Genomic DNA, 23,391 nt, shown 5'->3' with positions numbered 1-23,391 from the left:
TAGCAGTTTGTAGATGAGATCTTGATGATCAAGAATTTAGGCTTACTGTTTGGTTTCTGGCACTTGTCTTTGCCTAATAAATTCTTATTGAAATAATACCTCTCTTTGGTTTCCACATTAATTGTGACAGGAGGTAGGTCAAGTATATAAATAGTGCAAAAGCCAGTTTGCGTCCTCTTTAAATTCTAAAAAAACATAGCCATTTTTACTTCCTTCTATATGAGTAGATATTTGTTTTTTCACTGAATTTCGGCACCAAATAATTTGCTAAATCAGAATTATGAACTGCTATACTATTGGTGAGTTACATGGAATTATAATGAATGGTCTCTGCAATTTGTATTTGTGCTACTGGAAACAATGTCAATAAAATCTAGGCATACATATATAGAAATCAAAGATTGTTACACTGGATACTCATAAAGCTTATCAACTGAAAGACTGCCAGTCATACTTCATTTGGAATTCAAAAAAAAAATGCTCCAGGAATTGATAATTGTAGACTAGGGATTAGAGTTTGAAGTTAATGAGGGCAGAGATGAAAAAGGAAAACACTTACATACTCATATATTTAAAGAAAAATTTAAAAATCTGTTTGGATTAAATAAATTATAGTTTTAACTCATTAAACTTTCTTTCTACTGACAAGAATTCCTTAAAAAATTAATCTTTAAAAATAGCTGAATCTTTATTCTTGAATAACAAATTATTACTGAAAACCTGTCATGCTAGTGATATTCAAGACTGAAATTGTATGTGGAATTTATATACCTAAGATTGTGCTTTTTTCTTGTGTTGAGATTTCATGGATCTAGGAAACCACTATGTAATGTGACCTGGCCTTTTGTTAAATGGCTCTCAGGCCGTATGTCCCACTCAGAAACAGTTATTCATTATTTGTGCTCAGGCTAGTGGAACAAAACTGGAAATTATATTATTAGTATTCTTAGTATTAAGTTTATTTTTAATTCCCATATTTTAAATTTTTCATCCTTTTGCTTGATTATGTATTGCATGCATGTGTACATGTCTGCATACACATGTATGTGTGTGTGTGTGTATGCACAAGTGGAAGCCAGAGATTCATGTTAGTGTCTTCCTCAATCACCTCATGTCTTATAGCTTTTGAGACATGTTTCCTAAATAAATATGAAGCTCACCTATTGGCTAAACTGACTGGCTATCAACTCCTGTAGCTCTTCCTTTGTTTATTCTTCCAAAGATGAAATTAGGGATGTAGCCAGCTGCTATACCCAACTTCATAACTGAGTGTGTTTGTATAAGAACGAGTTCACCCACCGAGCCATCTTCCTAGACAGAAAATATAAGTTTAATCACAACACAAGTTGTTCACATCTAAATTATTCAAGGCATTTAATTAACAGTGCAAGCGACAGTTGGTTAGCCTCAAATGTCTGTTTATAATACTATGATGCATGACACAGCATCACTGTCTTAGTATTCAGAGCTGATAGATTAACCAGTAGATGAAAACTCTCTCTTCTGATTTTGAGGCTAATCCTTGCTGATATATTTGGCACTAAAATGAGGGACAACCTCACATTAGTTATGATTGGCATACAGCTGAGAGCTCAGAATACATCTAACAGCCCATAGAATTGATTTAATTAGGTTTAAAGTAAGAAGGGAAAATAAATAATAAATGAGCTAGTAAATAAATATATAAAACAAAGGCCTTCATATGTATTATTTTATATAATTATCTCAATTATTACTATGAATACAGCTGTAAAAATGTGTCCCATCAATTACATAAAATTAAATCTCAAGAAGACAAATTGTTTGGGTTTAAGTAAAGTATGAAACTACCCTGGATAACAGAGACATTGTGGCTGAAACCTCATCTTAACTGGCTACCACATTAAAACAGACCTGAACCTGTATTTACACCTATGCCTTCATTTCAGAAAAGCATATTTTTGTTTGTTAATGCATGCATTTAATACCTTGACACATTATTTCTCCTACTCTATGTATATTCAAGACTTGTACTTCCAAGGCATACAATGTAATCCTACTACACTTTGTTGCCACCAATTACTTATAACTCCTGAACTACCTGCAGAAGAACATATGCCTGGCCATACAGCATTTGAATACCATCATGTGACCATTTCTTTTGCATCAGCTTGACTGTAATTTCCACCAAAGTGACTCTTCAGAACATTCATGTTTAGATTAGGCAGTCTTTTAACTTTCTCAGCCTTAACTCCTAGATGGTGAAAACCATTTGACACTGTCTGTGTAGCTAACTGAATGAAGCAAACACATGGCTCTACAGGCACCACTCAGAGTAATTTAGTCTCGTTGAACCATCTGTAGAATAAAAATTCTAAACACATTTCACTCAGAAACAGAATAACTAAAGGAAACCTTAAGGTTTTGTTCAGTAATGGCTTCACTGAGTTGATAATCAGACCTTAGGTTAATAATTTAAGTTTTTATAATGAATGGCACTCCAGAGGCTACTATCAAAACTAAAAGTTTGATGCTTTTAAGAATTAAAATATATAAATATTTAAATACAAATAAATGAGACTTGCTTTTTTATTTTTTTTGGTTGCAATTTATGATGAAAAGTACAGCTTAGCACTGAGCCAAGCAAGCATTGTAATAAATAAAAAATACACTACAGACTGGACCCTGTCTGCCCTCAAGAAAATAAAATCTAACTACTATGGGGTTATTTCAGTATTACATGTTGGCTACAGATGAATAATTTAAGAATTTTTTTATAGAGTAGTTTTCCATCTAAATATGAGATACTGTCTCCCAGTGGGCCCTTCAGAATACTGAACATAAGTGGAAGCTCCATACTGATATCGCTTTTCCTGCTTCTTTTGCCTGACCCTGACTGCATCACGGATGCCCCTCACATTGCTCTGTTTTATGTGGTTTTCCACATAGAAATAACCTGAAAATCAAGTAGAGTGCAAATGGTCACAGTGTTGTGTCTCCAAATGGCTCCTGTTTTTATTAATGTTCATGAATTCTGCTATGGAATTTTCCACTTTCACATACACTACCCTAAACACATAATAAATTCTAGTTTGTCTTTGCAGGAAGTGTTTGATCCACACAGTCTTGCAACTGATTTAATAGATAATACTGCTAACAAGTTCTTTCCTTTAGCTGTGCCATTTTTTTTTTTTTGATGTTCCAAAAAGCAGGCATGCAAAGAGGAAGAGGAATAACTTACATTGGGCCATAATGTGAATACATATACATTTACATATATAATATATCAATATATAGTACACTGTTCTGCAGAACCCACTTAAGTTCTTTATCCCAGAACATTGGGTAGGAGATGGCTTTTATCTGAACATTTTTAGCTACCCTGAGAGCGTTCTTCCTACTCATTCCATATAATGAAATAAACTCCAGATTTCTAGGAAGCAGCAGGTGTAGTGGCACAGCTGTCTTGGCACTGCTTACTTGGTCATGGAAGAAGTTACGTCTGGGACTCTCATTTTCTGCTGAGTCAAAAAGTTGAGGAAACAGTACAAAAAAAAAAAAAAAAAAAAAAAAAAAACCTCTCTATGGTTGATGACATTTTTCTTTCTCAGAGTTCTGTTGAATTTTGGTGAAGATGCAGTATGTCCTAGTGGCGACTGGCATTTTCAGTACATAGTGACTGGCTTCGTCTTCCATAGGTTAACAGTCAGTCATTCATGCACAGCAAACCAATGTCATCAAAGAGTTAATCTCAGCTCCTCTCTCTACTCTGCACTCTAGTCTGCACATTCCTATGTCACCACGTTTATAATACCAGTTAACCTGTGAGAATAGCACAGTCTAATAGTTTTTTTTTTTTAAATCAACAGAAAATTTTATCCTCAAAATGGAAAAAAAAATGAAAACTTGGCAGACTTCATCAATCCATCCTCACCACATCTCTATAAGCTAAGAATCATCTGCACTGTTTCAATGATAAGCCAACTTGTCCTATCTGGTAGCAAATCTGAGTCCATGAACTTAAACTCAATTACCTCTCTCTTCCTCTTTTTATTTAAATTTATCTATTTATTCACTTTACACCCCAATGTGAAGCCTGCTGTCCTCCCAGTATCCGATCCTTCCACAAATCCTGTCCCCATTCTCCTCTAGCAGAAGCTTAGAGAGAGAGGATCCTCATTCTCTGAACTGTTTGTTTTCCCACTACTATATGCTTTGCCTCTCCACCTTTTAAAATTCCTGTGCCTTGTATCTGGCTTTGAACATTGTCCTGTGAGGATGTTGGCAAACTGTATAGCTGGAGAAATATATGCATTGTTTCTTCTCAGGTCACATTCTTGACTTGAAAGTACAAGTAATTACAATGATTTTTGTTGAAGAGTGTCTTAGTCAGGATTTGTATTCCTGCACAAAACATCATGACCTAGAAGCAAGTTGGAGAGGAAAGGGTTTATTCAGCTTACACTTCAACACCACTGTTCATCACCACAGTAAAGACAAGAACTCACACAGGGCAGAAACACGGAGGCAGAAGCTGAGGCAGAGGCCATGGAGGTATGTTACTTACTGTTTTGCTTCCCCTGGCTTGCTCAGCTTGCTTTCTTATAGAACCCAGGACTACCAGCCCAGGAATGGAACCACTCACAATTGGCTGGACTTGATTACTAATTGAGAAAATACCTTACAGTTGGATCTCATGTAGGAATTTCCTCAAAGGAGTCTCCTTTCTCTCTGATAACTCCAGCTTGTGTCAAATTGACACAGAAAACCGGCCAATACAGAGTGTAATAGCAAAGATAAGAGCTTTTTGTAATTTATTTGTCATTTGTAACAATCCTGGCAGTGAGACTAGTGAATCTTCATCTTGTATCTATTGCTCAATTGAAAAGATACCATGTCCCTGGTTTACCAGCTTATGTGAACTCTGCCACATTAACTATACAATTACAGTTTTTTAAATATAGTATTACAATTAAATTTTGTCTTTAGGTCAAATGACCAATATTCTTTAACACAGAAATATTTTAGGTGATAGTAATATTTTCACTAATTAAAAAATTAACACTGTGTGAATCTCCATATTAGTAATAATTTATGGAGCATATACATCTTGCTTTAAGTTATATCTATATAGAATTACATGTGCAGAATCCTAAAAATAAAGTGATAAATATTCAATGTACAATTATATGTTTTCTGACATTAAAGCACAGTAGGTAGTATTCAGTGAATTTTTAGAAAATAGGATCAAGCATATGGCCTCATTTTTTTGAATCCCTAGTGTAACACTTTGATTCAATTTTCTCATAATTCTTTATTCTAGATACATAAATTGGCATTAGTTATACAAAAGGAAGTATTTAATATATTCTGATTCATTTGACTTGTAAAAATACACCTGGAAATGTCTTTCTTTTGTTTCTCAATATTGAAATCTCATTAGACTCTACTGTATGAAATTCTAAAATATTTAAAGTGTCCACTTAAATTGGCATACATTTTTTTCTTAATGACTGTTAGCAACTTACCTCATGGTTATAGACAGTGCGTGACTAAAGTCTATTATATGAAGATTATAGTGAGTGTAACCAGTTGGCTGAAGAATGAGTAATTCTTTTTATTAGTCAACAATGGGTGGCCTTGATCAGCAGTGATGTATGGAAAGACAATGAGTAAGTGACATTCACTAAGATGCTACCACATTATAATCTGTGATCTTGCCTTCTTGAATACCAAAGTTAACTTGTTTCAGAGGAAGCAATATTTTGATAAGTATCTCATAGATTGAAATTTCTTTGATAACAAAGCTGAATTGAGAACAGTGTGACAACCTTATTCATGTTTACTTGCAATGCGATTCACTCTGTAGCTTGAACTGGAGAAAAAAGATGATATTGTGTGGCATAGTGTGAAACAAAGAGTTTCTTTCAATGAAACAAAACAAACAAACAAGGAAAATAATAGGAGAAAGACTTCAGATGTTTAGTGATACTGTTCTGGTCTTTCTCACTGCAGTCTTATTTAACATCCAATAAATTCTGTAAAATATGTATCTGGGTACTGATGTACCACACTCAGAACATCATAAATATTTTGAAGATGATTTCAGATACACAGCTGGCCCATGGTTTTCATCCTCCCTGCACAGATCTAGCTGAATTAGAACTAAAAACAGAAAACTTTTGCATACATGCACACACTTGTGAGCGAGCTCAGGACTCAAAGAGGCTGAAGTGGAGGATCACTTTGATTCTGAGGACGTTCTGGTGTAAATAGCAAGACAGAGTAGACTGACATTTATGCCAAAGTAAGTACATATTAAATGAAGAGACAGACACAGAAAAATAAAGAGAGAGAGAAATCAATAAAGAGAAATATCATTACACTCTTCTCTAACTTGTCCCTGTTCAACAAATGCATAGACATTCCAACATTTAAGCAGGAATTTGAATTTACATTACAATTTAAAAGTTCTGGTATGAAGGAAATGTGGAAGGAATAAATGATATTGAAAGATGATTTCAAATTGAATGGTTGTTTCTTAGCTGCATGTTAAAGTTATATTAAATTACTTTTAAAACTAAGGCAAGGGAGCATGGGTGTTATTGGTTTTCTTATTAGCCACAAATTATGTTACAGAATGTCTTCATTTTACTACTTTTTTTTTTACCTCTACCGTTTGTTTTGTTTTTAATTATAATACTCTAATTCTAGCTAGCATGGCTGGCATCTCCCTCTCATACAATTTTATATTATATAATTTCACTTTAAATTTAAAATTTAAAATGTCCAACTTATTCATTAAGAATTAAAAAGACATATTTACTTATTATAATATTATGTTTTTTCTTAGTGAATCAAATTCAGTAAGGAATAATTGCCAGAACAGTGTTCAGATTTACACATTAATGGAAAATGTAGAAATTACAGAATCTATATCATAGTTTAAGAATTATTTGAAATAATGTGAAAGTAGATTTTTTTAATAGCTGGTTCTAAATGATAAAATAATGTTAAAGTATTATTTTTCACAGTTACAAATGTGTTAAAGTATTTTATTTTACTTTATTCATTATAAAGTTGGTTAAAAATTAATTTATATAATGCCCTGCAGGACTTCTTTTAAATAGTAAAGACTGAGGTTAAGAAAATCTGTTTGAATTTATTGTTTCAGTTTTTTCTTTCATTTTTTTATTCAGTATTTTATTTATTTACATTTCAGATGCCATCCTCCTTCCCCATTCCCCCACCCACCCATTAATCCCCAATCCCACCCCTCCTCCTCCTTTTTTTGCCTTTATACTGTTTAAATTACATGCAAGTATTAAGGTGAGTTATAGGTTGAGGAACTAGCAATACAATAGATGCAAATAGTCCAGGAACAAGGAACGTAATAAACCCAGATAATTAAAGAATATGCACGAAAATAAACAGAGTCCTGTGATCACTCCTGTGATCACCATTTCTAAGGGCTTATCAGGATGATCAAAATATCTGAGCATACTTCCTGGTCTCAGTTGAAAGTCATTTTCATGCCTGAAGCCTACTTCTTTGTTCTAGCTTAAGACTTAGATTTCTGCCTATAATTATTTCTTTGTTCTAGCCTAAGATTTAGATTCCTGCCTAAAATTTCTTTATTCTATCCTAGAATTTAGATTTCTGCCTGAAATTACTTATTCATTTCAGCCCAATGTCAGATTCCTGCCTGCAGTCCATTTCCTTGTCCTTGACCTATGTTAGATTCTTTCCAAGCAGCTCTATTCCTTGTCCTTGGCCAATGACAGATTCTTGCCAGGCAGCCCCAAAAGCCCTTTACAACTTCCCCTTTTTATTGTGTAAACCAGACTGAGCCTGTCTAAGGTTGTTCTGACAAGATGGGCTGTAAAGATGGCTCAGTCCATACTGATTTCTGTGTGAACATAAGAAGGGAATTTGGATGTCTAACATACTTTAAAATGTCCAGGAGTGATGCTATGCACCTGTAATTTTAACATGGGGAAGGTGGAGAAAGAAGGATTCTGGGGAGCCATGGTCCATCATCTTAGCTTAATCTACAAGCTTTAGGTTCAATCTGTTTCAAAAAATAAAGTCAAGAGTAATCATGGAAAGTACTCAAAGACAACCCCTAGCTTCCAGTAACAATTATTACCAGAAGAATAATTATTAGTTGTATTTATAACATGTAAGCAGTGTTCTCAAATGTCTACATACTGGTTCCTAATGTCATAAGATATGTTTAGCACAAATTAACTTGGGAGAATGTAATGATGAGTATCAAATAGTTTGGATGTAAAATATATTTAAATATATTCTTAATTATACTATTATTAAAGTATACATCTTATTGAGGATAACTAAATGTGTTAAATCATTGCATACTTCAATATACAACAACAATAAAAATGTGTTTCCATTCATTATGTAGAGTCTTAAGTATTTATTAACAGTGTTTAAATATATAGTAGTCATTCACTAATTTCCAAAATGTCAGTTCTCTGTTATAATTATTGGTCATTTATATCTATATAGAGAGTGAGCAGCAATATTGAATATAGTTATTGTCAAATTTGTTAATGACTAAAAGAGATGAGTTGAGTATACTGTTGCTTCAATAAATATTAATATTTTAGTAGAACAGAGCAGAAACCTAACTTACACTTCTTTACTCTTAGAAGTAGTGTAGGATTCTGGCCAATATCCTGTAACATATCCTGATTTATAAAAGTACAAACAACATTTTGTTAGATGTTCCTACTCTCTAGAATGCAATCAATATATATGTCTGAAAGTCTTAGTTCTGGGATGTTAAGTCACTTTATGCAGCAGCTCATTGCTAAACTCCAGCAAAGTATTATGTGTCATATTATAATAGAGTTTATATTGATCACTTTGTATGACTTCATGTGCTTACTATCATTTAATATACTCAAGGGAGACACTGGTTCATCATTAATCCTATTTCTAGAGACATTTACATTAACCTTTCAATCATTTTAATAATAAAGGAAAAGAAATCCAAACAGATTGTTAACAAATACCTGTGAGTGAAAAGATAAATGTGAATCATGGAGTAGTTAAAATGCTTCTCATAGAAAACACATAGATTTCAAACCTGTTGTTCTCCAAATAATTTAGATCAATTATGATATAAAGATGTAAAATACGTGTCTACTAGAAAGTTTTAATAATCTATGCAAATTTATAAAATAAAAATGCCTCTGAACAATAATAAAACATAAGCAATTGTTATTGTAATATGTGTTTTCATACATAAATATTTGACATATGCTCATATAACAGAAAATGATAGATATTTGCATCATTATACTTCTACATTATTTCTTAATTTAAAAATATGTAATGAAATTTTTTCTAATGTGCACAGCTTTGTTCTAGACACTGACTAAAATAATAAGAAAAAAGTACAAACATTCCATCAAGGGATTTTTATAATTTTATGGTTTAAAATATGTGTCTACTAGAAAGTTTTAATAATCTAAGCAAATTTATAAAATAAAAATGCCTCTAAACAATAATAAAACACAAGTAATTGTTATTGTAATATGTGTTTTCATACATAAATATTTGATATATGCTCATATAACAGGAAAAGATATATATTTGCATCATTATATTTCTACATTATTTCTTAATTTAAAAATATGTAATGAAATTTTTTCTAATGTGCACGGCTTTGTTCTAGACACTGACTAAAACAGCAAGGAAGAAATACAAACATTCCATCAAGAGATTTTTATGATTCAATAGAATAGTATACTTGATAAGCAACTAGAACATAGAAAATATATTGTGGTACATGAAATATTAGGGTGGTTATGATAGGATTTAAGGAGAGGATTTAAGTTGTTTCTGCTCACAGTGCAATGAGCATTCAAGATACTGCAAATTTCACATTACAACGGGATTAACTGTGGATATTATATAGAAAGAGTGGCAGCTAGCCGGTTGGAGGGCAATGAGTAGACTATTACCATCATAAATATTAGATATTAAGGGCTTCTAGTCCAAGGTGAAGGCAGAATTGTCATAAGAAGTGCTTAGGGCTTGCAAGTTTATTAAACATATAGCTGGTACCAAAAGTCCTCCTACTTCCTAGTGCTAACATTCTTACAAATCTGTTACCTATAGTAGTGCCTTTTCTATGAAGAAAAGCCTGCTGATCCATAGACTAATTCAGTAGGAAGGAATAGCCTTCAGCAGAAGGCCTATAGGACAATTCTTATTGTTGAAGTAAGTGGGGATTTCTTGTTTGTTTGATTGTTTGTTTTTGTTGTTGTTAATTTTTATAATCTCTGACTAATTTTCAACTATCAGTGGTACTACTTAAAAATTCCTTAAATAGTGTAGCATTTCAGAAGTTCCTCATAATTTTCATAATATATTAGAATCAAATTTAATTTTTAAAGTTTAATTTTTGCTAAATTTTAAGGGAATTGACATTCAGAATGGCATCTCTCTACTAAATTTAGGAATTACAAATCTTTAAAACTGTGCCATAAGAGAAAGGGTTATGATGGTGTTTTTAACAATTTATTTGAAATAAAATATTCATCATTGTCTTTTCTTGAATTGTAGATATTTCTCCAGACACTAAAACTGATCATTATTTTAAGACAGAGAAAAAGAGTATTTTCTTTTTAGTTTTACTTAATAGTTTTCATTTTAAAATTGTAATTAAAAAGTCATAATGTTTTCCATTAACTATTTTATTTGTTTGTTTGTTTGAAGCTCTTGGAAATATGTTCACAGCACTGGTGAAGTGTTGGAAGCCAGTTGAGATCTGATACCATAAACAGGACTACATTTTCATCATCTATACTGGAATAGTTCAAGAAGTAAAGTATGACAATCTATCAGTTGTTGAGACTGTTTGTTCTCTGGGCATGCCTGCCCCCCTTCTGCTGTCCAGAATTAATGTTCAGAAGGACTCCTGGGCTTCAGCAAATGACTGCAGAATCCCGTGCCCCAAGAAATGATGGTAAAATCCTTCACCGTCAAAAACGTGGCTGGATGTGGAACCAGTTTTTCTTACTGGAAGAATATACTGGCTCTGATTATCAATATGTAGGCAAGGTAAGTCTCTGATGAAAAGATAAATAACCATATTCTTAATTTATCTGTCTAACCAAGGAATGTTGAAGATATTCAAGATCCCAATGAATTTAAGTTTGATTTTCTCAATATTCCCATAGCTTTTTTAAATTTCTGAAACACAAATTGTACTTGGAGGAATTGTGGGATGATCCTAACATATTAAATGTCAGAATTCTTTACAAACATTACTTTGCCAATCTCACAAATGAAGAAGCTACTGAAAATGAATTTTTATAGAAACTCAGTTAAGTCCTTTAAAGGATAAAGTGTGTTTAAGTTAACCTTAGTATTTACTTCGGCAAACACAATTTAAAGTCAAGATTAAAATTTTACAAAATGACATATAAGTAAATAAAAATATTTTTTAAGGTCAACTATATTGCTTATTTCTAATAAAATGTTTCTAAAAATATTTGTCTTATATTTCTTTTAAGTCATGTGTGGGCATAATTTTTAAAAACAAATAAGGTGAGCAGGTATAAATAAGTTACCTTTTGGAGTATTAAAGGGACAGAAGCAAATGCTTCTTGAATCTGTGCTAAGATTCATACAAAAAAATTTGTTTTTAAGATAAAAAATTTCCCAAAAAGATTAAACATTGGATATGTAAAAGAAAGAAAGAAAGAAAAAAAAGAAAGAAAGGAAGAAAAAAAAATAAATTTCCCCTCGTTTTAAAACTTTGATGTATTCCAATTATTTTAGTCCTGTTAAGTATGTAATAAAGGGGAGACATTTGAGATGTATTGACTAAAATGAGCAGGAAAATAAACAACAAACTTATCAACCTTAGCACAAGGAAAGAATTATCAGATTTTCCATGTGAGATTAAATGACTGACAATAATGTAAAGGGGAATTTTGTATATGGTGGAGTAGAAATCTTTTGGGTTTACTACTATATAAAAGTAAAGGAAGAGAAATCCAAGCCATGAAGACTAGAAACAGATTTATTCACTTGTTTTTCAAGATAGCAGTTACTCAATTTCAATCAATTTCTCTTCATGTAGTCTTTAATTGGAATTTAATAAATGTTATTAAATTGAATTATTCTTATAGTATATGCTTTTTCATAATACTCAAATTACTTCTCATCCCCCCATCAACAGAATATCAATACCTTGAAGCCAAGAACTCTACATCATGTCTTTGTTAGTCTAGTGTTAATAAGTATTTAGGTAATTTAATGATTGCTAGTCATATTGAATAACCCTTCCTCAGCCATCTGGTGCCACTTGGCCATTTGGCAGAGAAAACTAGTCTAGAATTTAATATTAGTCTAGACAATTAAAATTAGAATCTACTTACAATATATGGTTAATGACATAGAACCCAACTAGAACAACCAAAATATTCCCAATCATCTATATAAAAACCTATAAGATTTCACGGAATTTTAATGTATTTTATTGAGTGTATACAACAATTCCTATCTTAAAAGTACATGATGACCTACTATTCCAATAGAAGGTCTGTAGATGTTTCAACTTTCAAGTGTGTTTAGTTCCTCTGCATCTATTTTTAGCTTCTATCTTGCCCTATTTCCTTATATATTACTGTGACAAAAACACCATAACCAAGGCAACTTATGAAAAAAAGGGTCTAATCAGACTGACAGTTTCAGAGTGTTAGAATCCAAGATGGAGGAGCACAGGTACAGCAGCAGAAAAAGCAGATGCTCAAATCTAGAGACCCAAGAGGAGGCAAAGAGAGACACACTGGGTATGATTATTGTCTGCTGAAATATGAAAGCCAGCAAAGGTAGCACATCTCCTTTAACTAAGTGAAATCTCACAATCTTTCCCAAATAGTTCAATGAACTGAGGACAAAGTATTCAAACATATGAGACACAAGAGGCCATTCTCATTCACACCACCAGGTTTCAGGTCTATTTTATAATTTCTGTGATTTCTTCATTTCATAGCCTACAAAATAGATATTTGAATCCATTTTCTTATTAGTCACAGGTTAATACTGCATAAGTGTCTTAGGTTGTTGTATCAGTTGAATCCAAATTACATGTATTATTTTAGGTATGTAAGATAAAAAACTGATAAAATATTTACCTCTCTCTCTCTCTCTATCTCTAACAATATAGATATAGATATGGATATGAATATTATATAATGTATATTTGTATATATGTATATATATATACATATATATGTGTGTGTATGTATATAATAAACCTTAATGAATATAGTTTGGTTATAATACATATTTTCTTTATAAAATATAGAATTTATTACATTTCCTATATATTATTTTAATATTAAATATGAAAAGTTACTACACAGTCAGTTTTCTTTAGGAAAGTTATCTTTAAATTTTTACTTCCTGTGAGACAGACATTGCTAAATATGCTAGTGGTTTCAGTCTTTCTAGGTTGATTTTGCTGTAGATTTAAAATGTATTTTAATTACAGGCATATGGGAAAATAGTGACAGACATCCCACTGTAGGAGGAGTGTCTTGGGGCTGAGAATAGGAAGCAATAAAGAGAATGACTCTGGTGGGAAGAGTTCGTGAGAATGAAGCACATATATAGAGATTGAAAGATTGTTTTTTTTAAAGACAGTTACATTTTCCCAAACAAGCACTCTTTTCTTTATAACTTTGAAGTTGAAGGCTATTTAGGAAAGCATACAGTTAGCAAAAAAGACCTCGAAGTAGCATCTTACTTTCAACTATTTCTCTTTTTTTGTGGGTAACTGCATTTATTAGCCTTCATTTTTTCTGTCTGTGTAAACAAAGAGAATGTTTACGCCAGTGAACAGATTATAAATGCACTTTTTGCAAATACTGATGCATTATTAATGCAAAGGGTATTTAAAATCTCTGTAGAAAGGAGACAGGCCAGAGGCTAAACTGTTCTTGCCATGACTGTAAGAAGTCAAACAGTAAAGTCAATACATTTCTTTCTTCAGTCTCAGTAGTCAAGGATTTTCCTCTAAGTCATGCAATTGCCTGAGTGGCTCATAGCTTAAATAAACACAACATAGAGTTTTCTGTTTTACCTTTCCCATGAGTTATTCCTAACACTGAACTTTGAGTCACTCTTTATATTCAGGCAATTATAGCAGTCCATGGCAGTTTGGACAGTTGCTGTCCTGACATTACATTTTCATAGAAAATGTTTAATAGTTGAACCACTGTAATTTTAATACTTTCTCCCTTTTTCAGTATGATTAAGGGTCAGAAAAAATATGATTCTCAACTCTGTTGCATTGCTTGTTGAATATCTGTTTATATATGCTTTCTAATAACTGTATCCTATTTCCAAAGTACTGTCCTTCAATAGATATTTTCAAAGTATTTAGCTTGCATATCTTTGTGACTAAAATCAACAATGGTATTAACACACACACACACACACACACACACACACACACACACACACACATTTTGCTGAGACAGGACCTCACATGTAGCCCTTGTTTGAAACATGGGATTCTTTAATTGTATGACAAAACTTTTCCTGTTAAGACACAACACAAATATCTGTTCACACCAGATAGGGATCACATGACAGACCAGCATATGGATACCAACAAATTCCATGTTAGTGAACCGATCAATTTTTGCTTACAGGGGTATGGGTGAAGGGTTACTTACAGAAGTAGAAATGGCTCAAAAACAGATATATCACCCAAGTCCAATTCCCAACATACGTGGCACTTACACTATGTTGGAAACCTGGAGCACACTACATAGCCTTCTGACATCTCTACAAGTTGGAGAATGTCTTTTTCAGGCAACTTAGTTGGTCTAAAATTCTTCCTTGGCACGTTTTGATCCATCCAGCAGCTGGTCTCATCTCAGAGTTTTGGCATCTAGGCTTGTCAGAGTGTCATCATCAGCTTTTATTTTTTCTTCAGCTTTTCAGTTTTGCTTTTTTTTCTTTTCAGTTTCTATGTCTCAGAGTCACTCTCAGCCTTCCTTACAATATCAAGGAGTGTGGGGGGGGGTCTCATGAATCTGCTCAGTTTCAGGGACTTCCTGAAGCTATTTTGAATTGTTTATCTTCTTGCTTGTGTAGTTTCCCTTCGGGATGGAATGCTTCAACCTCTGAAGAAACTGTTGCACATTTCTTGTCTCATTTTCTAGAATGCTAAGATTCTTAGCTGGTATTACCCTATCAAACTTAGACCAACTGCTCTTTCATTTACTTTGAGTTCTAACACATACACAGTTCCAAGAAAATTACTGATGATATTTATTACACAATCTATGCATTTATGCAATTATCCCTCTCTAGTCACATAAAATAACCATAAATAGATTTTAATCAAGTCAGTTCCTGAGAATAATCTCCAAATACAGAATAAGTAATATCATAAGCTAAGGGCCTGTTATTATCATGAGACACTACAACACTAAGTTGGCAGTACAAAGGATATTTACTTCTCCCAGAGGGACAAAGTGTAAGGAATAAGACACAAAGTCAGGAGACGGAAAATGAGTCTTAGCAGTTGGAGAAAAAACAATTATTTGTCCCAGAGGCATCACAGACTTCTGGGTAGAGAGGAGACAGACAAGGCTAATAGGTAAATGATAGTTTATAAAGGCAAAAAGCAAAATGCTGTGTTACGATGACATGTTTAATTTTGATTTGGCATGTTAATTAGGTGTGCCTAAAGTTGGTGTTTAATTGCTGGACTTCAATACTTTGATAGCTAGATCTTGGTAGTCAGTCTGAGGAGGATTATGAGGTCACAAGAGAGAAGAGATCTTGGTTGATAGCTTTAGTAATACCATATAAATGCAATCTAGTGTATTTTTCTTTTTTATCAAAGTAGACGGAATGCAGGAGAAGTGAAAGGCCTGCCAAAGCTCTGTTTGTCATGCTTGTGCTGGATTCCTTCAATAAGCAGACATCCACATATTTGAGTCGAAGTCTGTATTGTCAAACAATTTATGCAAAGAACTAAAATCATTATTTTCTAGAAGTATATAGAAAGCTAGAGCAGCTCTGAGTATCTTCTTCGAGTGAGAAAAACGTTCACCTGACTCCACTGTATGCAGATGGTGTCCAGGCCACACTGCCCTTTGTAATATTGGTCTAAATGTCCTTAAATTGTTTATATTTCTTCTGGAGCTGTTCATTGTTTAGCATTCTTGATCAAAAGAAAAGGCCTTCATTTATTTATTAAATCCATATCCTTTTTGTTTCCCTGAAATAATGGTGCCTTTTGAGAGTCACAGCAATAATTGGTTTCTATTTTAGTGCACTAGTCATCTGGTTGTTGTGGTAATTCCTCTTGGCTCTGTGGGGTGTTGATCCTTGTCGCTTGCCCTTGTTTATTTCTTTGGTGTATAGTATATAATCTACCGTGAACATTCATCTTCTACCTGAATAGTCTGTGAAAACCCTGACTCCCAATGTCTGTTTTTCTATTTAGAAATGATGGCATTGCTGGCGTAAATATCTTCTTGTGCATTTGATACTACAATGCTTTAATTAACAGTGAATGAGGATGAACTGTCCCATGACTGAAGATGTGGGAAGAACTCAACTATTTTGTCAGTCATCTCTGCACTGCAGACTACTTTCTTAGTTACCAATATCCCCAGATTGAATGGGAGGAGGGCAAAAACTCTGTATCAGTGATTCTACTTAGAAATTACTTCTGCATTCTCAGGAAATTCTCTGTGCCTAGGGGCATTTTTAGTAAAACTGTGGTCTTCCTTTTCTCAGTATCATTGAACAGTAATCCCGCTGAACATTCTTCAATGCATGGGACAGACACCTTTCAAATCTCTTGTGTTCCCGTGTCATTTGTGTGAAGACTGAGAAATATTTACTGGACCTTAGTTTAATAAAGTTGTTTATAGAATACTAAACAACTCAATTTACGTTTCATGACTTCTTATAATTAAGATATTCCTAATTGTCAGTATATACTTTGTATTAGTCACTAGTGTTTATTTCATCCAATTTAGATGCTTGCAAGTACTGGCTTGTTTCATCTTAAGCATGCAGTTGTTCTCCTCTCTAAATTTGTACAGTCTACATATCAGGGCAAATGAAACATACATTGAATCTTTTAATAAATATCTGGAGCAACTGCTAGCTACTACTTTGACATTAAATATACAGCGGTAAAAATATAATTTTCCTGTACACAAGTTTCTATCTTCAGAAGATGAAGCAGATGATATATTTAAGTATAATAAAATATGAAACTATTTTTTGCTTCATGTACAACATATACCACAAAAGCCAAGTACAGAATAATGGATACCAAAGATCTCTGTTTATCTTCCTCAGCATTTGAAAGAAAAAAAAAAACTGTTTTCCAATCTGTAAACAAATTCTAGTAAACACTAGCACCCCATAAAAGACATCTTTTATCTTATATTCTTTTATTAGTTTTGGATATTTTTGATGCAACATACTTCAGAACAAATGGGCATGAGGAGTTCAAGAGGAATATCCTCTCTGAAATTCTTTAAGTTCACCTGAGAGATTAGCCTCATGTAAATACAATAAGGACTTATAATATCAGTGCTCCTATTACTGAGGACTGAGTCCTCTGTAAGTTTAATTAGGTGGATACAACCAGCTGGCAACAGCTCTGAAATAAGTGGTTAGAAATAAGATGGAGACAAGAAACCAAATTTCTCCCTGGAAAGTCAATCTGAAAATCGTAGTGTAAAACCCCTTAGATTACCCAAGAGCTCGAAGAGCAAAAAATGCTTAATTACTGAAATGAGACTTTTCTGAGTTAAAATTCCAGATCACTTTGATTATGTGTGACTGGAATGATCTATTGAAATACCCCTCTGAAGTCTACTAAATATGGACCTTACAATAAGGACATGCATGGAAAAAGCACAAGGAGAGCTAGAACTAGTCACTTCTATCTGAACCGAAGAACCGTGAGCCACACGATTGAACCAAAAAGATGGCAAAGGCAATAGGTAATTTTAGTTTAAAGAAAAAAAAAAACTTCAAAATGAAATAAATGAGGACAATTGAATAGGCATCAGAAGAAACTCTTTTGAGTTAAGTGATTCCTAATACCTCCCAAGTGAAGGGAGACATGGATGGAAAGAGACAGCCTTCCATGATATGTTATCACACAAAATGTGAATTTACATAGCATACTCAGTGGCCATTATGTTAATCGTCAGACAGGTGATAATAAAAGCATTTTAAACTGTAGGCATTGAACATTGCGTATATTTGCAATGCATGTTACAATAATAATTACGGAAGTGATAGTGAATTTGGTGGAGAAGGTTTGAACACGGGAGGTTCTGGAGAGTACCGAAAAGAATGATGTTAATAGGAAGATTGTATATGAAGCTCACACACACATAAAAAAAAAAATCTGAACAATAACACACTCACACACCTGGGTCTGTAACAATAATGAACAAGAGGCTATGAATTTTAAACAGAGCAAAGAACGGGTATATGGAAGTAACGGGTATATGGGTTTGTTGGAAGAAAAGAGATGAAAGAAAAGTTGTAATTATATTCTCAAATAATGTTTGAAAAAAAAGATATTAAAAGAAAAGTCAGTCTAAAGCCAATAAAGTGTGGGCACAAATACCATCCACAACAAAATAAAATAAAATAAAATAAAATGGAAGCTTGTGCTATCAAAGCTTGGTAAGCATTTGCAAATGAATCACACAGTGGACTATAGTTCTCTAATTACATACAAAACATAGAGTTCTAATAGGATACTATGTGATTCAGAAATTACATGTGGAAAACATGCATCTCAAATATTACTGTAACATTCTAACAGAGCACTTTGTGGGAAGACTTTAAGAATATCCAAGAGTTCCAAATAGATTTGAAAAATTACATAATTAATTTTAAAATAGAAGAGCTCTTAAAAGAATATACATATAAAATTTGCAGCTGGAGAAGTCGTGTTCGTTTTCTTAAAGATTTAGAGATCTTATAGTAGTTTAACTATTTTTATATGAAAAATATGACATTTTAGTCAAAGAACTTTTAGCTGTAATTAATGATAATTTGTTTTCTTTAGTTGTAATTATAGCATTGTACATTTCCCCTTGTAATATAATCAAAGAGACTGTCACTATTTTTTAAGTAAAATACCAGATACAAAGTTTTGATATGAAAAATAGCAAAAATGATCCGAATTTAAATTATTAGGTAAATAACGAGTTCATAATAACACTTTAGATGAAATAAACCAATTTGTATATATAAAACCTTCTATCAACTAGTATTATCAGAGAACCCATTTCTACACATCAACCATGTAGTATTCTCCATGAGAAACAAGTCTGAGCAAATGTGAATGTGACCACTTCCATTCGGCACATATTTAGTATTACATTAGTATATAATGTAATAAAGGAAGAAATTAGTACAAGGATTTTTTTTTTTATAAAACCCAGAAATCCATCGAAATTTAACATGGTTGGTTATGAGCTAACAAATACATTGTAAAGAATGATAATGAATTTAGATAATGAAACTACAAGCAAAACATAGGAGCACTCCTAAAGCAAATGGAAAGGATCAAGCTCATAATATAAAGTCACATGTCAAAAAGAACAACCTCAAAGGATGTACAAGTCAAGAAACTAAAAATAAATAAATAAATAAAAATAAAATAAAATAAGCCCAGTAGAAGAGGGAAAAAAAATAAAGATCAGAGAAGAAATAAATGAAACCACACTGAAAGGCAGTGGAATATATCAAGAAAGACACGAAGCTGCATCTTGGGGCAAAAAAAAAAAAAAAAAAAAAAAAAAAAAAAATCATAATTAACACCTTTTATCTGAAACAAAAAAAGGAGATGGTACTACTCAAAGATATAAAATGCAAAATAAAAAATAGATGTTACAAGAAATGATACAGAAATAGAAAAGAGGAAGATAAGTCCCAGAGTAGATTTAAAACGCAGCAAAAGGCATGACCTAGAAGAAATGCATGATTTCAAAGAGAAGCCTAGCCTGCTACTCTGAATCCTGAATAAACCTTATCAAACCAATAATGAGCAAAGAGAATGTACTAAAATCCCATAACGCACAGAATTACATTTATGCTACACTAAAGTTCTAAAAACAATTAGGCGAAAGCAAAGAGTCATTTCCAAAGTGTTCTAAGATATTAAAGTGAAAAATTCTAAAGTTCCTTAAAATTTTAGAATTATTTTGATAGCAAATCTGGACAGATGCTAAAACAAGCTGCACACTATTAATTCCATGAATTTAAATGGAAAAAGCACTATTGTAATGATAGCTAATTGAATCCCAAAGTATGTTCATTCACTACTCAAAAGTGAGATTTATACCTGGGCATTTAGGAATAGTTCAATATACACAAATCAGTAAATGTGATGTTGCATATTAATTAAAAACATAAAGGTCATATGAACAGAAATATAGATGTAATCGATACAAACAATATTTTTGGGACCAAAGATCAATAAAACAGTCAAAAAAAAAAAAAACAGTATATCACAATGAACTAAAGAGTATATATGGAAATCTCACAGTATCATTCTAAGTGGTAAAAACTTAATCCAAGATTACAAACAAGATAAGGAAACCAATTGACAACTGGTTCATATGTTCTAGGTGCTCTGATTATATCTATTAGACAGGGAAAGGAGATAGGTAGGTACATAGGTAAGTGGGTGGATGGATGCATGGATGGATGGATGGATGGATGGATGGACGGATGGATGGATGGATGCGTGGATGGATGAATGGATAGGTGGATGAATGAGATATGTAGGTAGGTGGGTAGGTAGAGAGATAGATATATAAATACATATAATAATAAATAAGAAATACAGAACTGATGACCTCTCTTTGCTGATGATAGCACCTTGCAGGAAGAAAACCTGAACAAGTCTAACCAGAAGTAACAAACTTCTAAAATTGACAAATTCAGTAAATTTGTACAATTCAACATTCCAGACAGTAACTAATCATATAACATAGTGTTATATGACTATATTCGAAGTAGTGTATCTGAAAATGGAATAGTGTTTGATCTTTAACACCGTTGTCTACCGCCTTGAAGCCACCTGTAACTTCTATCAGTTACTCACTTCTGGCTTCTACGTTCAGCTAAATTAATGTGTTCACACCTCACCTCACACATGACACACACATATTAAAAGTCATTGTTTTTGAAAAGTTGAAGACAATGAAAAGGTATTTCATTCACAAAACATCCTCATAATCTACTTATAAGTAGCTTTGATGACATGAAAGAGGATCTGTAACATGAAATATATAAACCATTGATAAAAGAAATTGTGGAAGACATATGAATGTAGATTTAGAGACCTACGCTCCTATCTGTTAAAACAGAGCACATAGTTAGAGTGGGTGCTGATTCAGTCCTACCATCATCTTTTTACACAGCCAGGTTCTTGAGAAGGAAATGACAGAAGGAAGAGTTTCAAGATGATGAAATGCTATTTGACATTTTGATATGGATAGATAAAGATGCATGAAGAGCAGACGAACTCTCACAAACCATTCAAAGATGTAAAATGATTGTGCATGCAGAATCATGAGGAATAATAAAAATAATTAAATGATCAGTAAGAAATAATAATCTTTAAAGGTAACTTTTCTTCTGAAAGCCAAATAATGATATAAATATTATCATTGAAATGTTATAAGAATAAGACTTTTTTAAAAAATATTTTAACTATTCCCACTACCTTGGAATTTTATTCTATCAATTAAAATATTATCATGAGATTATTTTAGGTATTTTCCTTATAATGACAAATATTTTTGCTTATTCAAACATTTCTTCATTGGATAAAATCTAGTAAGTTGCTGGTGTAACATTAGCTTAAATATGTCATCTAAGATTGAATATAAAGTGTGGGTACCTTCTTAATAGAAGAATTCATCTACTTCCATAAGTTACATACTTGCTACTTAATTTTATTTTGAATTAAGAAATAAGTAATTTTAGGTAATTTCGTGTGTACAGTTGAGGATTTCCACTATGATATCTTCGTATCCATAGTTCTTTATGTCTAAATGTGTCATTCTAGAAATACACAGACATAAGTTTAAGTTTAATAAAATTGTCACCAGAAAGGATGGTATGTTTTTTGTAGCACTGTGAGAAAGGAGATCTCCCCATCTAGAATAATATGGGAAGCTCGGAGTGATGAGGGTGAGGCTATTTATTTTGTACTTGGAAAATCCCATCAGGAGGACAGAATGGCATGGTTCTATTTCAGCTTGGAGAATGGTTTAGATGACCTTCAGGGTATAGTCCTTCCTTCTCTTTCTAATTAGCTGGATAATGCAGAGTCTCACAGATCATCTGTCTGCTACTTGTATTTGGTTTCCCCCCCCCCACCTTTTTAAGTTTACAAGCTCATCACAGTCCCCCTCCTTCCTCTCCTCTCAGCTCTACCCTCACACCCATTCTCCTATTCCCCTGTTCCCCCCCCCTTTTTTTTTTCAGAGAAGGAGAGATCCACTATAGGTATCAACCTATCATGGCTAATAAAGTCACAGCAGGACTAAGTACATCCTCTCCCACTGATGCCAACAAGGTAGCCCAGCTTGGGTCCCAGCAAAGGGATCCAAAGTCAGGCAACAGAGTCAGAAACAGTCCCCACTCCTATTGTTAGGAGACCCCTGTGAAGACCAAGATGCAAATCTGCTATATCTGTTTAGAGGACTAGGTCCAGCCCATGCAAGCTTTTTGGTTGGTGGTTAATTCTCTATGAGCCTCTATGAACATTCATGATCCACAATTTGTATTATGTTTATTTTAAAACCTGTCTTATGTGTGACCTTGTTATGTCTGCATGCTGTTTGGCTGTTAGTCAGTTTTAACTTGCATGGGTTGAATACTTAGACTACCAGCATTTGGGCAGAGTTACCTAGATTAGTACTGGGTAGTAGAGTTCAGTATTTAGCTCTCCACAGTTGGACCTCTGCTCTCTCAAGGAACTTTTTAAAGTTGACATTTTATTTATCTTATTTTTCATATAAACACTAGATGATTCATTTTTATTCACAAAGTGTAAATGGAGGGATTGTTCTATTTTGATACAAAACATTATTTTTTGCATGCTTCTTAATAAATACTTTATAGATAATCTTATCAACAGCTCTACTATGATTTGGCTTGCCCTTCCCTTTTGACATACACTAAGTTATTTTTCCCTTTAAACTTTCATAATATACTCCTTTGAGAGATACTACTTTACACAGTGTTATTTTATACTCAGAGAAGATGACTAGAAGTGTTCAGCTTTGCCAGGGCTCTCTTGAGTGAGGCCATGAACAACCATTCAGTGTTATAACTTCT

At 33.0% G+C, this 23,391-nt stretch overlaps 1 protein-coding gene across 2 annotated transcripts in view; it reads left to right on the top strand.

Moving 5' to 3' along the window:
• The window catches only part of LOC117723847 (cadherin-10), a 200,409-nt gene that overhangs the window by 61,332 nt on the left and 115,686 nt on the right, over window positions 1-23,391 (top strand). For both annotated transcript variants that reach the window (XM_076916406.1, XM_034523410.2), the window contains exon 2: window positions 10,729-11,073. In XM_076916406.1, the coding sequence (XP_076772521.1) occupies window positions 10,843-11,073 (231 nt within the window). In that variant the 5' untranslated portion in view covers window positions 10,729-10,842. The remainder of the gene's footprint in view (window positions 1-10,728; window positions 11,074-23,391) is intronic.

Source organism: Arvicanthis niloticus, chromosome 19 (genome assembly GCF_011762505.2).
Source record: "Arvicanthis niloticus isolate mArvNil1 chromosome 19, mArvNil1.pat.X, whole genome shotgun sequence".
Lineage (NCBI taxonomy): Eukaryota > Metazoa > Chordata > Mammalia > Rodentia > Muridae > Arvicanthis > Arvicanthis niloticus.
This window is presented reverse-complemented; position numbering and strand designations above follow the sequence as displayed.